This window comes from Acomys russatus, chromosome 28 (assembly GCF_903995435.1).
Source record: "Acomys russatus chromosome 28, mAcoRus1.1, whole genome shotgun sequence".
In the NCBI taxonomy this organism is placed as follows: domain Eukaryota; kingdom Metazoa; phylum Chordata; class Mammalia; order Rodentia; family Muridae; genus Acomys; species Acomys russatus.
The window spans coordinates 2,487,521-2,499,945 of NC_067164.1; the positions used below are offsets into that span (position 1 = coordinate 2,487,521).

The 12,425-nt window shown below is 44.8% G+C and overlaps 2 protein-coding genes across 15 annotated transcripts in view; one reads left to right on the plus strand and one right to left on the minus strand.

The window, feature by feature from the left end:
• Positions 1-4,604, minus strand: part of Scfd2 (sec1 family domain containing 2) — a 309,492-nt gene extending 304,888 nt beyond the window's left edge. The window contains exon 1 of the mRNA XM_051170885.1: positions 3,626-4,604. Coding sequence (XP_051026842.1) covers positions 3,626-4,463 — 838 coding nt within the window. The 5' untranslated portion in view covers positions 4,464-4,604. The remainder of the gene's footprint in view (positions 1-3,625) is intronic.
• Positions 4,605-7,209: 2,605 nt separating this feature from the next.
• Fip1l1 (factor interacting with PAPOLA and CPSF1) overlaps positions 7,210-12,425 on the plus strand; it is a 64,600-nt gene continuing 59,384 nt past the window's right edge. For 11 of the 14 annotated variants that reach the window (XM_051170289.1, XM_051170295.1, XM_051170291.1 and 8 more), the window contains exons 1-3: positions 7,210-7,468; positions 8,500-8,544; positions 8,636-8,675. In XM_051170289.1, the coding sequence (XP_051026246.1) occupies positions 7,387-7,468; positions 8,500-8,544; positions 8,636-8,675 (167 nt within the window). In that variant the 5' untranslated portion in view covers positions 7,210-7,386. Of the gene's footprint in view, positions 7,469-8,499; positions 8,545-8,626; positions 8,676-12,425 lie in introns of those variants that run through there. The other 3 variants (XM_051170292.1, XM_051170287.1, XM_051170294.1) reach the window with 2 other exon arrangements.

Genomic DNA, 12,425 nt, shown 5'->3' on the forward strand with positions numbered 1-12,425 from the left:
TTTATATATACCAGGCCAGGAGGTGCCTTTAATCCATCCATCCACCCAGTCATTCAGCAAACGCTTATTTCCAAGCTAGTGGTACTTGCAATCCCAGTACTCAAGAGGCAAAGGCAAGTATTAGCAACATGGTGAGTTCAAAGACAGTGGGAGCTACTTAGTGAGATCCTGTCTCAAAAAGCCAAGGCCTAGAGATGCAGCTTAGAAGTAGAGCATTAGCCTAGCATGCAACAGGCTCTAAAATATATCCCATCAGTGAACAGATGCATAAATATTGGCTGCATATTGTTTTCAATTAATTCTTACAACCACTAGTAAATACATAGTAAACACATACACACACACACACACACACACACACACACACACTTCCATTCCATTCTCATGAAAGGAAAAGATAAGAAGCAACAACCAATTCTTAGTTCTGGGTAGTGGTCAAAATTCTGTTGCACAAGCAGGGGTTAAAGAAAGCAGTCAGGGAAGTGAGAAAGACAGACGCCTAACTGAGCGAACGTTCCATGACTGGGACAAGGTTGGAGTGGCTGAGGTACTGTGTGAGAGGCGATAACCCAGGGAGGTCATGTATGACCCTGAACACTGCTAGTTAGTTTTTGTCAACTTCATACAAGCTACACCTATCTGGGAAGAGGAAATCTCAGTTAAGGAATAGCCTCCATTGAGCTGTCCTGTGAGCATTTGTGTGGGGATTCCCTTGATTGATGATTGATAAGAAGGACGTAGCCCACTGCAGCCAGTGCCACCCCTGGGTAAGTGGTCCTGGGTTGTACAAAAGAGCAAGTCCAGTAAAAGCGTTACTCCATGGTCTCCATTGCAGGCTCCTGCTTGATTTCCTGTACTGACCTCCCTCAGTGATGGACTGTTCCCTGGAAGCCTAAGCCAAATATACCCTTTCCCCACCAAGTTGCCTTTGGTCATGATGTTTACTATAGCAACTGAAATCAAACAAGAACACAGGAATACAATGATGGGAGGACACAGCAAAAACACAAAAACAAAACAAAACAAAAACAAAAACCCCCCAGCATGCTGGATTTATGGCTGATAAGATCACAGAGTAAAATCATTGAGTGCTTATCTCTCTCTTTTGTACTTTTTACCTTTCTTTCTTTTCTTTTCTTTTCTTTCTTTCTTTCTCTCTCAGGGTTTCTATGTGTAGCCTTGGTTGGTCTAGACTCTCTTTGTAGACCAGGCTGGCCTTGAACTCACTTACCTCTGCCTCCCGAGTGCTGGGATTAAAGGCATGCGCCATCATGCCCTGTGTACTTTTTACTTTTTAACTGCAAGTATGCCCGTATGTTTTCTGAAGTGCTTACCCTTGTGTGCTTGTGGACGGCAGAGGTGGACAATGCATATCTTTCTCTATGGCTAGCCATCTTTTTTTTTTTTTTTTTTTTTTGAGACAGTCTCTTGATGATCTCGGCCCTCACTGATTGGCTAGATCTGCCTCTCTATGCCAACAGCCATCACCACTGGCCAGCACTGCAGTTCCAGATGCATGCTCTCACCCATGGCTTTTACATGTGTTCTTAGGATCCCAGGTGCCCATGCCTGTGTAGCAAGCACTTTGCCCACTGAGCCCCCTCCCTACCCCTAAGCGCCCCTTCTACTCTTTGTTTTACTCTATTGCAGTGAACGCTATTCTGAGGTTCACAGAGACAAGGGAAGTGCCATGACTCATCCATGGACTTGGTAACACAGAAGTCACAGGGGAAGCCAGGATCTCAGAAGCTTTAAAAAATAAAAGCCTAATAATAGAATAGAAATCAAGAAAAAAGAAAAAAAACTGAAATAGGTGATTGTGGGAATGGCAAGTGCAGACAGCTCTCGAGTGCACTACAACATGAAGCCAAATAAAATGGAACTGAAATTGGACGATCATGAGGAATCAAGAAAGGATACGCTCCGTTCTGCCTGTGTGCCAAAGACGAAAAGCTGGACAAGAAGTGGAAATGATCTCATAGGATGCTCAGCAGGAGTCAGTCCTGAGCCGTCATAGGAGACGGCGCTGAGCTAGTCTACAAGGTAAAACTGTTAGGAGGGACAGAGTGTTCCTTTTTAATAGGAAGGAGAGAGAAAACTGTACACAGTGTGTAAAGATTTGGTGATGGGGAGTGGGGAGATATGGAAACTTTCTGCTAACTTATGTTTTCTGTTTTGTGGAATTCTGTCCTCTGGGCATGCCACGGCCACTGCTGCCCTACTGAGCTATGACTATCGTCAGCACACCCTTGAAAGATTCACCCACCAGCATTCTCTCAGAACCACCATAGTTTACTCTCTATTTTATGACCTTAAAATTCATCTAATTAGGATAAATTTCAAATACACTCCTTACTGGTTTTTTTTTTTTTTTTTTTTTTTTTTGTTTTTCGAGACAAGGTCTCTCTGTGTTAGCCTTGGCTGTCCTGGACTCACTTTGTAGACCAGGCTGGCCTCGAACTCACAGCGATCCGCCCGCCTCTGCCTCCCGAGTGCTGGGATTAAAGGCGTGCGCCACCACGCCCGGCTTCCTTACTGGTTTTTTATAGTGTCACTCAACTTTTTTTCTAGCCCATAAAGGGAATGCTTACTGATACCGGTTTTCTGATTGTTCTCACTGATCTTGAGTAACTAGAACATTCTATTATTAGATTATATCTACTTAACTATAGAACAACGCTCACATCATGTAACAGAAAACATTTTTTTTCACCTATTTTAAGAGTTGCCCCTTGCATGCCTAAATAATTAATACATTGTTACAATTCAAAGTTGTTATACAAACTTCAGCATGAGAGCTAAGAATAAATCAATACACATTTGAAAATATTTTCTACCATTCTTTTGTCCATCTTCTTACAGGAAACTTCAGTTTCATTTTTTTTTTAAATTGCATTTACCTATTCATTTGCATATGTGGTGGGTGCATGTGCAAGCCACAGGGTATGTGTGGAGATCAGAGGACAAGTGGAGGAAGTCACTTCTCTCCTTCCACCATGTGGGTCTCAGGGAACAAGCTAAGGTCATGCCCTGGCCTAGTGGTTCTATAATCAAGCAGACTGAGCAAACCATGTGGATCAAGCCAGTAAGCAGCACGGCTCCATGACCTCTGCATCTGCTCCTGCCTCCAGGTTCCTGCCGTGTTTGCGTTCCTGTCCTGACTTCCTTCGATGATGGATTATGGTGTGGACACATACACCAAATTAACTCTCTCCTCCCATGCTGTTTTTGGCCATGGGTTTCATTATAGCAATAGAAACCCTAACTAAGACAACTGGTATCTGGAAATTTCTAAAAGCCTCAGGTGGTGGCAATTTCCTCCATGTCAAGGTCATCTCATTTTTTCCAGTCTCTTGGACCAAGAGTAGTTGTTTTGTAAAAGCAATGCCTGCTAAAGCCATGTTTGCCCAGTTAGAGCATTTAACAAATTATATTGAACTTTGTCTATAACCACCCCTCCACCAGACAAAACTAAATTCCAGATACTGTCAAAGTAGAAACTGGTTCATTTAGTTCATCTTTATATTGTCAACCTCAATATGAGGCCAATGAGGTATATGCTGAATCAATGAAAAGTTAGCTGGTAGAGTGAAGATGAAAAACGACTAGAAATCCTCCCACTTACCTGTGAGATCCAAGGTTCTATCCACAAAGACCACGGAAGCCCTGCCTGTAGCAGTCTTCCTCCTGTTCTTGGCTGGGGCATAATTTGCCAGATCCGTAGCGATGACCCGACTGAGGGAACCCACAGCGAAACACTCCTCTCGTACCCCTAGATGCTCGCACAGAGAACTGAGGCCAGACACGAGGCATCTGATGTACAGCAGCAGCTCTGGGGTCAGGGCAGTGGCATCCACCTCAGCCAAGCTGTTCAGCCTCCTCTTGTCGGGTCTGGCACTATTAAGGAGATGTACATCGCGAGGTAGCAGAGGGAAAAGGGTAGCAAAGGCCGGAGTAAAGGCAAGGTGGGGAGCAGCAGGGGCGAGCAACAACGGGACATGTAGCACCTCGGCCGTGTAGTTCATGTTACCCATCCACTCACATAGCTCCTCCTCCAGCTGTTCGAACACCGGCTGCTGCCCCTCTAGCTCGGCCGCTGCAGCCGCTGGTACATGGTTAGCAGTGAGGTGGACTGCGTGGCTCACGGCTGTGACCACCACACAGTACTGAAAGTGACTGCGGCGAACGATAGCTCGGAGAGTGTCTACTACTCGGTCTTTCAAGAGGCAGCTCAACACGAACACAGCCCGGGGCTGCTCAGCTCCACCTCCAATTGCATGGGGCTCAAATTCCCTCAGGTTGCACGCAGGACCCTTAACCGCCTCCAGAAGCCTGCTTGATCCGCAGCTCCAGTGCAGGCTCTCTGCGCAGGCGGCGTCCAGGTAGACCACCGACCACTTCACTTTGGCCAGCACCTGCTCCCAGCCTTGCTGGGCAAAAGACATTACGCCCGCGGCGCTCATGGTTCGGCACACGCAGGCTGGCGGGGAAATTAGCCGGCTGATGGGCAGGAACTTCGGTCAGAACTCAGGGCTTCCGGGTGCGGAGTAACTAAAGACTTTGACAGTCAACACAGTCCACGTGGGCCTGTCTCTGACGTTCTCGTGTGCGCGCGCGCGGTGATGACGTAAAGGGTGCTGATTGGCTGATCAAGCGCACGGGCTGGCGGGAGGAACTTCTAGTCTGGGCGTGGAAGTGGGCTGGGCTTACAGATTCAGTCATCCTAAAAAGTTGAAGAGGGCAGCTTTCTAGGAAGGAATTGAAATAGGTTGATTTTGTTGTTCTCTGTCAGCTCATGTCACTTTTTCATCCTAGTTAGGCAGGCAGATCGTTGTGAGTTCGAGACCAGCCTGGGCTACAATGCGAGTCCAGGACAGACAGGGCTTACACAGAGAAACTCTGTCTCCAAAAACCAAAAGAGAAAAAAAATCACTCTCAAAAATAATAAAACCTAGCCTGAAGTTTAATATCCTCAGCCCAGGCACTTTCCCAAGGGCATCCAGAAAAAGTAGAAATAACTACTGCTACATAATAGTTGGTCGTGTATAGGTTATCTTTTGCATTAAAGCACAAAGCTTCGTGAAATACTTATTGGGACCAGCAAGATGGCTCAGAGAGTAAAGGCGCTTGCAAAGCAAGCCGGATAACCTGACTTCAACCCTTAGGCCTCAATATAGGAAAACAGAAAGGACTCCCAGAAAGTTGTCCTCGGATCTCCACATGTTTGCTATGAAAAGTGCACAATCCCCTGCCCTATACACACACACACACACACACACACACACACACACACACACACACACACACGCGGCTTCCTTTTGGTTCATTTCATAGCTACTGAGCTTTAGCAAACAGGAAGAGAATCAGACTGAGGAATAAATATCCTGATCTCAGTTTGGAGCCTGTTTTTATTTCATTATGGAAGCATGCATAAGATACAAATTTACTATTTTAATCCTGTGTGTGTGTGTGTGTGTGTGTGTGTGTGTGTGCGCGCGCGCGCGCGTTTGGAGAAAAGATTTCACTATATAGCCCTGGCTGACCTGGAACTCACTGTATGAACCAGGATGGCTGCAAGCTTGCAGATATCTACCTGCCTCTGTCTCCCAAATGCTGGCTGCCAAAGGCCTGTGTCACCGTACTTTGTCTCTTAGCATCCTGTTAGATCACTGTCTACTCATTAGAACTAAGCACTTCTTTTCAGTACTTCTCAAGAGTCAATATCATATCAATGTGTATTGTTATTATTTGAGATGGGGGGGTCTTACTATGTTGCCCCAGCTGATAGCTAATGAGCCTGAGTGAACCACTAGCCTCAGCCTCCAAAATGCCTAGCAACACAGGTATGCACTACCGGGGCCAGGTGAGCAGCATCATCATCATCATCACTGCTAAGAATAAACCGCAAAAATATAAACTAGAAAACAGGGATCCTTGGGATGAACGTGATCGTGCAGTGCGATGAGATCATAATATAGGAAATGGGAGGTGGGACACAAAATAGTCAAATTATTTATCTAAGAAGTGGCCCATGGCAAATGGAGCTATAAAGACACCTAAACCAAAGAAGTAAATACGTACAAGGAGTTCAGTTTGAGGGGGTGGATCGAGGCCTTTAAAGGGTTGTTATTACTGATTTATAAGCTTCTCTGCTTATAGAAATCATTTTCAAAGGTTAGCTCAAGTGCTCCCTCCACCACACAGGGCACTTCTAGTGCATCCGCCATCGTCCGTCAGGTCTTTGGTTGAGTCTAAACAATATGGTGAAAGACAAACTTCTTCCAGACTGGTGGGAAAAACAATCCACTCTGCAAAAGACAATCAACGCTCATGAAACCATGAGATTTTATTAGAGATGCACAAGACGACGCAAACAGCGACAACCACAGTGACTGCCGATGGTACTCCCAAGCAGACAGTGAACCCTCTTCCGGTGTCTTCTGTCAAAGGCCAAGAAGATACTGTGCACCACGCAACAGATGAGGGCAGATTTGCCCAGTGAAGAGACTAAAGAAATTGGCGATGTCGAATCAGCCATGCCGATCACACCCAATAGAATTAGCCTCTGGTCTAAATCAGTTATTAGCTCTCCTGCTCCTCGCATCCCCAAGCCTGGTGATGTCATCTGCAACGTTCAGCTCACCCACATTCTGGCCCTCTCTCCACCCCCAAGTGCAGACAGTGCAATTAACCACCGAGCCATCTTTCCAGCCCCTACTATAGCCTAATTTTTTTTTTTTTTTTTTTTTTTTTTTTAGACAGGGTTTCTCTGTATATCCTTGGCTGTCCTGGACTCACTTTGTAGACCAGGCTGGCCTCGAACTCACAATGATCCACCTGCCTCTGCCTCCCAAATGCTAGGAGTAAAGCTTGCGCCACCACGCCCCGCTGGGCTTCAGGATTTTAAAATAAAGTAATAGTGAAGAGAGAGAAGCATCCAGGACAGAAAAGAACAATAGTGTAGCAAGGGGAACGGGGGATTGGAAGGAAGGTTGGGGGAAGGGAACTTCAAAGAACAGAAGCCAGAGCCAAAGCCACCTAGAAAGGCAAAGCATGAATCCTTGGGTTGGGGAGGGGTGGGAGGGGGAGGAGCCGATCGTGGTGCGCACGCGCAACGAGTCCCAGGTGCCGGCCGCCGCGGAAGCCAAGCCACCTAGAGACGCCGCGCCGCTTGGCTACCGCCGCGCATGCGCAGGCGGAGCGGCGCCTGAGTCTTCATGGTCGCAGCCTCCTCCGCCGAAGTCGGCCCGGGATCTGAGTCTCGTGCTCTCTCCGTTCTCTTTACCGGCGGGTTCGCTTTCCCTTCTCGCGCCCCGGACGTCGAGGCTGGGGAAGGGGTTGAAAGGGGCTGTTGATTGCCGCCTTTAACTTGAGCGTGGGGCGGCCATGTCGGCCGGCGAGGTCGAGCGCCTGGTGGAGCTGAGCGGCGGGACCGGAGGGGACGAGGAGGAAGAGTGGCTGTATGGCGGTACGGAACTTCCTGTCTGTCTCCCGGGTTCTCTGTGGCCTTCCTCCCTGCCTCGCAAGGCCGGGGCGTCCGGGGCCTCTCGTCCTAGCCCTGGCCGGCCTGAGTTAGGCCGAGCGCGGCCTGCTCCTCTCGGCCTTCGCCCAGACCCGCAGCCGCTCACCGCGCGGTGGACGCGGGCCGAGGAGGCCGGGCAGCTCGCTTCGCCCTCCTCCCCACCGTCCCGGCCTCCTCGCTTCTGCGCTCTCTATACGTGCCCTCTCTGTCGCTCCTGGGCTGCTTCGGGGTGTCTCTTGCTCGGTGGCTGTTGGGTGCCCCTCCTCGTCCCTTTCTTTCAGAAACAGTCGTTCTGTAATAAGAGCTAAATAAAGTTAATGCTATAAAACTAACGCCTTGTTTCTTGATGGTCAGTTTGTATGGAAAGCACCTGCAAGGGTACCTCCTTGTCTGAAATCGTGCTTTAAAAAATATGTATTAATTAAGAGAGACAGAGATGGAATACACCACTATGGTCCATCAAGAAAACCCTGAATTGTCTCCTGTATTAAGGTGAAGTTTTTTCTTTTTTTTAAGAGACTCTATTCCACGTCATATCCCGTAGGCTTGTATTTCTGTGTCCCCAAATTTAATGCATCACGTACTTTCTTTTTGTAGGGGGATATGTTTGATGTCTGGTTTTAAATTTTAAGTCATAATCCCCCTTGTCTGTTGACCAGATTTGAAGTAGTTCTTGCCTAGAACATAAATTCTTGGCATCAGTTGTTCTAGATTATATAAAAGTGCACTTTGGAGTCTAGGCAACCTTTTAGTGTTGTAACTTCGATAAACTTTAAAATGATTTCTTTCTTTAATGGAAAGATTTAGCATCAGTACTACTCTTAAAATGTAAAATGTGGGGCGGGGGGTTTCTCTTACCAAGATGTGTAAATCCTTGTTGCCCCTTAAATTAAGCTGATGTTAATAGTAACATCTTATTTTTTTTCTTAATAGAAATATCTTGTTATAAAGTGATCTAACTTTGACTATGCTTGTAGGCCCATGGGACGTGCATGTGCACAGTGATTTGACAAAGGATCTAGGTTAGTGCTTGTCATGTACTTTTCAGATTTTTAACCTATGTGTTGCTTAAACTTGGTCTCTTTATTTACTTTATTTTATTTTGTTTGGTAGATGACAATGACGTTGAAAGGCCAGAAGAAGAAAGTGCCAGGTGGGTGAACTCACCTGTTGATGCTTTATGCAGGTTGTGAGATTTGCAAGTTGTCAGTTGTTCATTATAATCCTTGGCTTAATTGCATTTTGCCCTAAGGTTGGAGGCCTCTTTCTCTTTCAGGACTAATTCTGTCTTGCTTTCTAGTAGCTTTTAGGACAATTTTTGGAGTTAGGTGTTTGCCAGCTTTTCCCAGTTGAATAACCTTTTACTCTTTAACTGAGCCTAGTAGTTGGGTTTTGGTTTTTGTTTTGTTGTTTTGGTTTTCGAGACATGGTTTCTCTGTGTAGCCCTAGCTGCCCCTGCAACTTGTTTTGTAGGCCACGCTGGCCTTGGACTCGGAGATCCACCTGCCTCTGCCTCCCAAGTGCTGGGATCAAAGGCCTGCACAACTATGCCTGCCTGAATGTAGTTGTTAAGTTACTGAGAAAAAAGAATTTACTGTAAGATTTTAAATAAACTGAAAATTACTGCTTTCATAATTTACTGGTGTTTTTACAGTATCATTTACTTTAGGTACTTTTGTTTTTGTTTTCTCCCTTTTTTGAGACAGGCCCTTACTGTGTGGCTTGTAACTCCCTTTGTAGATCAGGCTGGTCTTGAACTCACAGACATCTGCCTGACTGCCTCCTAGAGTGCTGGAATTAAAGGCTTGGCTGTAATTTAGTGCTTTATATTTAAATGCATAATGAAAATGATTTTTGGAAGGAAACTATGCTTACTACTATACCATGGACACAATTTTTTAAAGTTGATTTTCTTATACAAAACAATATTTTACAAAGTGTGTTCAGGGGACCAAACATTTTCTCAAAATTTCACTACAACTCATACATATATACGCCCATGGCTAAGTTGGCTTTACTTTATTGACTGTCTGAAATAATGAGTGGAGGAGTGGTTTTGAACAGCGGGTGAGGCTGGAGAAGTGGCTCAGTTGGGGAAATGGATGCAGCCTGCGGATGCGGGTATGAGGGAATACAGCCTGGAAGAGACTTAGGAGGCTCTCTGGCACGCAGCTCCATCTTCTCTGTACTGGTGAAGGCCGGTGAGAGACTCAGGAAAGCCAGAGATGCAGAGGGAATATGGGAAGATGCCCAATATGTGCAGCCTGCACATGTATCTCACACACAGCGTTTAAAGACGGGTTAGATGTTCCAAGTAAGGGATTAATACTTCATACCCAGCATGATGGCTGTAACCCAAAAGCTGAAACAGCTACAGTGCAGATACAGAGAGACTGGACTGTCGATGCACTGCTGGTGCTGCTGTAAAGTGGTGCCTCCTCTTGGAAGGATATTCTGGCAGCTTCCTCAAGTGGTTAAACATAGAGTTATCATTAATTAAGCAGCCCTACTCACTTTAAATTTAAAAAGTGAACCATACAAGAACTTGAACATCAGTGTTCTTGATATTAATCATAGCTAGTCAGTAACATGGAAATAACCCACCTGTCCACCAACACAAATGAATAGAATCAATGCAGCGCACCCTCAGGGAAATAGTTCACAGTGGAGTGTTGACTGCTACAATATGGGTGAAGACAGTGAGCATGTCTTACAGGAAAGAAGCAGCTACAAAAGACATACATGATTCAGTATATAAAGTTTCCAAAGAGATAGGAAGATGAGTATTGTGAGGTAGGGGTAAATGGGGGTGACTGGTGATGTACGCAGGGTTTCTCTTGGGAATCTGTACACATTCGAGGGTTTCTAGTGATGGTTACACTGTGAACAAAACATCCCTTTAAGTATAGTCTTTAAATGAATGGGTTTGATTTATTCTTAATTGTGTTTCTAAAATGATATTGGCAGTGGAGGTCTATTACAAGTAGATTCTTTTGCATAAAATAAAAGGAGCTAAAACCAGAATGGCAGAAGCATGGAAATCAGGAAAGTAGAAATAGCTGGAGATTAGCACCGTGTTCTTGCAAATATGCCCTCTTTTTTCTCTGCTCATTTCTATATTATCTGAAATTTAATCACTTATGTTTGGAGTTTATGTATCTATCTCACTTCCTTAAGAAGTTGGTAGAACTATGTAGTTTAAAAACTTATTAAATTTTTTTTGTACATCCATTTCATTAAGTGATCAAGTTTCTTACAGGGTAAAGAGTTTTACTCAAATACACATCTTTATGAGCCAGTCCTTATCCGAACTTTATTACTTAACTCTAATTCTAAGTTCACTTTGTGGGAGTTTTTTGTTGTTGTTTGTTTTGACTTTTATGTGTAGTATTAGTGTTTTGCCTGCATGTATGTTCATGTATCATGTTCGTGTGTGGTGCTGTGGAGAGTGGAAGGCATTGGGTCCCCTGGGGCTACCCTTCAGATGGTCCTGAGCTGCCCTGGGGGTGCTGGGACTCACCCTGGGTCCTGGAGGAGCAACACAAGCTCTGAACCTCTTAGCCTCAAAGTTCACTTTCTCACTGAATGTTCTTGAATTCTCTGGGACACAGCGTGGTAATTCATTAGAGTTCATCCACTTCTGCCTTCTGCTACTGCTGCTTGTGTTTGTTGTGCATTGCATTTGAAGATCTATGTGTGTCTCATCCCATGGGAGAGCATTTGCCTTTAAAGCTTTACTTTTTTTAGAAAAAGCTTATAATTTTATTATTCTTATATTTTAATGGTGGTGAGGAGTTAAAATTTCTAAAGGATGATGTCTAGTGGGGAAAGGCATTCAGCAAAACTAGGATACAGCTTGGGGTACCATTGCATTACCCTGCCTGGGTACCTGCGGTTGTGACTGTTGTGACTGGCTGCTTGCTGAAGCCACTGTCCGTAAGCGTTGCATTGTGCTGATTTGGGTATTGTCAAGTTTATTTATCCAGGCTTTAGCTGAAGAGAGTATACTGTCTGTGAAATGAAAAGCACCCTGGGGGCCGGTCCATTGCTTGCAGGCATGTGTATACCAACAAGCAAGCAAAACTTGTTTCTGGCTCTCAGGAAGTCTATTTAAACAAACTATAAGTTAAGAAGACAAAGAATAGTAAGTACATTTATCTTAAGTCCTGTGTTAAGACAGGAAAAATAAAGTTTTCTGGTTGTTTTTTGTTGAATTTGCGTTAGTTAAGTGTAATAGTATTCTCAGTTGCCACTAAGGAGTATTGAAGAAGTGACCTTTAGGAGCGATGAGGATGGCTCGACTGGAAAGAGCATCAAACTTGTCAAAAACTAAGTGTTTTACTTTGAAACAATACTAAAATTTTTCAGAGACTAGGGCCAAACCAATTCATTGTTTTGTACTGTTTTGTTTTGTTTTGTTTTTATCTGTAAAATAGTTAAGGCCTAATGTCAAGGAACTATTACTGTAGTTATGGAAGTATTATTTTTGGTTAATTAGTGGCTTGAGTTTCATGGCAATGTGAATGTTTTATTATTAACTGACACAATTTTTGAGGGAAAATGACAAGTCAAATTCACAGACAGCAGATACTTAGTAAAGTTTCAGGGGTAAAAGTGGTATGATGTGTAGTGTATCTTAAAAGCATGAAAAACCTGAATTGTCCCAGCACTTGGGAGGCAGAGGCAGGCCGATTTCTGTGAGTTCCAGATCAGCCTGGTCTACAGAGTGAGTCCAGGGCAGCCAGGGCTACACAGAGAAACCCTGTGTTGAAAAACTTAAAAAAAAAAAAAAAGAAAGAAAGAAAGAAAAGAAATTTAAGAAAGTGTTGGGCAAGCTGGGTAGTGGCAGCCCACACTTACAGTCTTAACTCCTCGGGCAGCAGAGGCAGGTGGATCTCTGAGC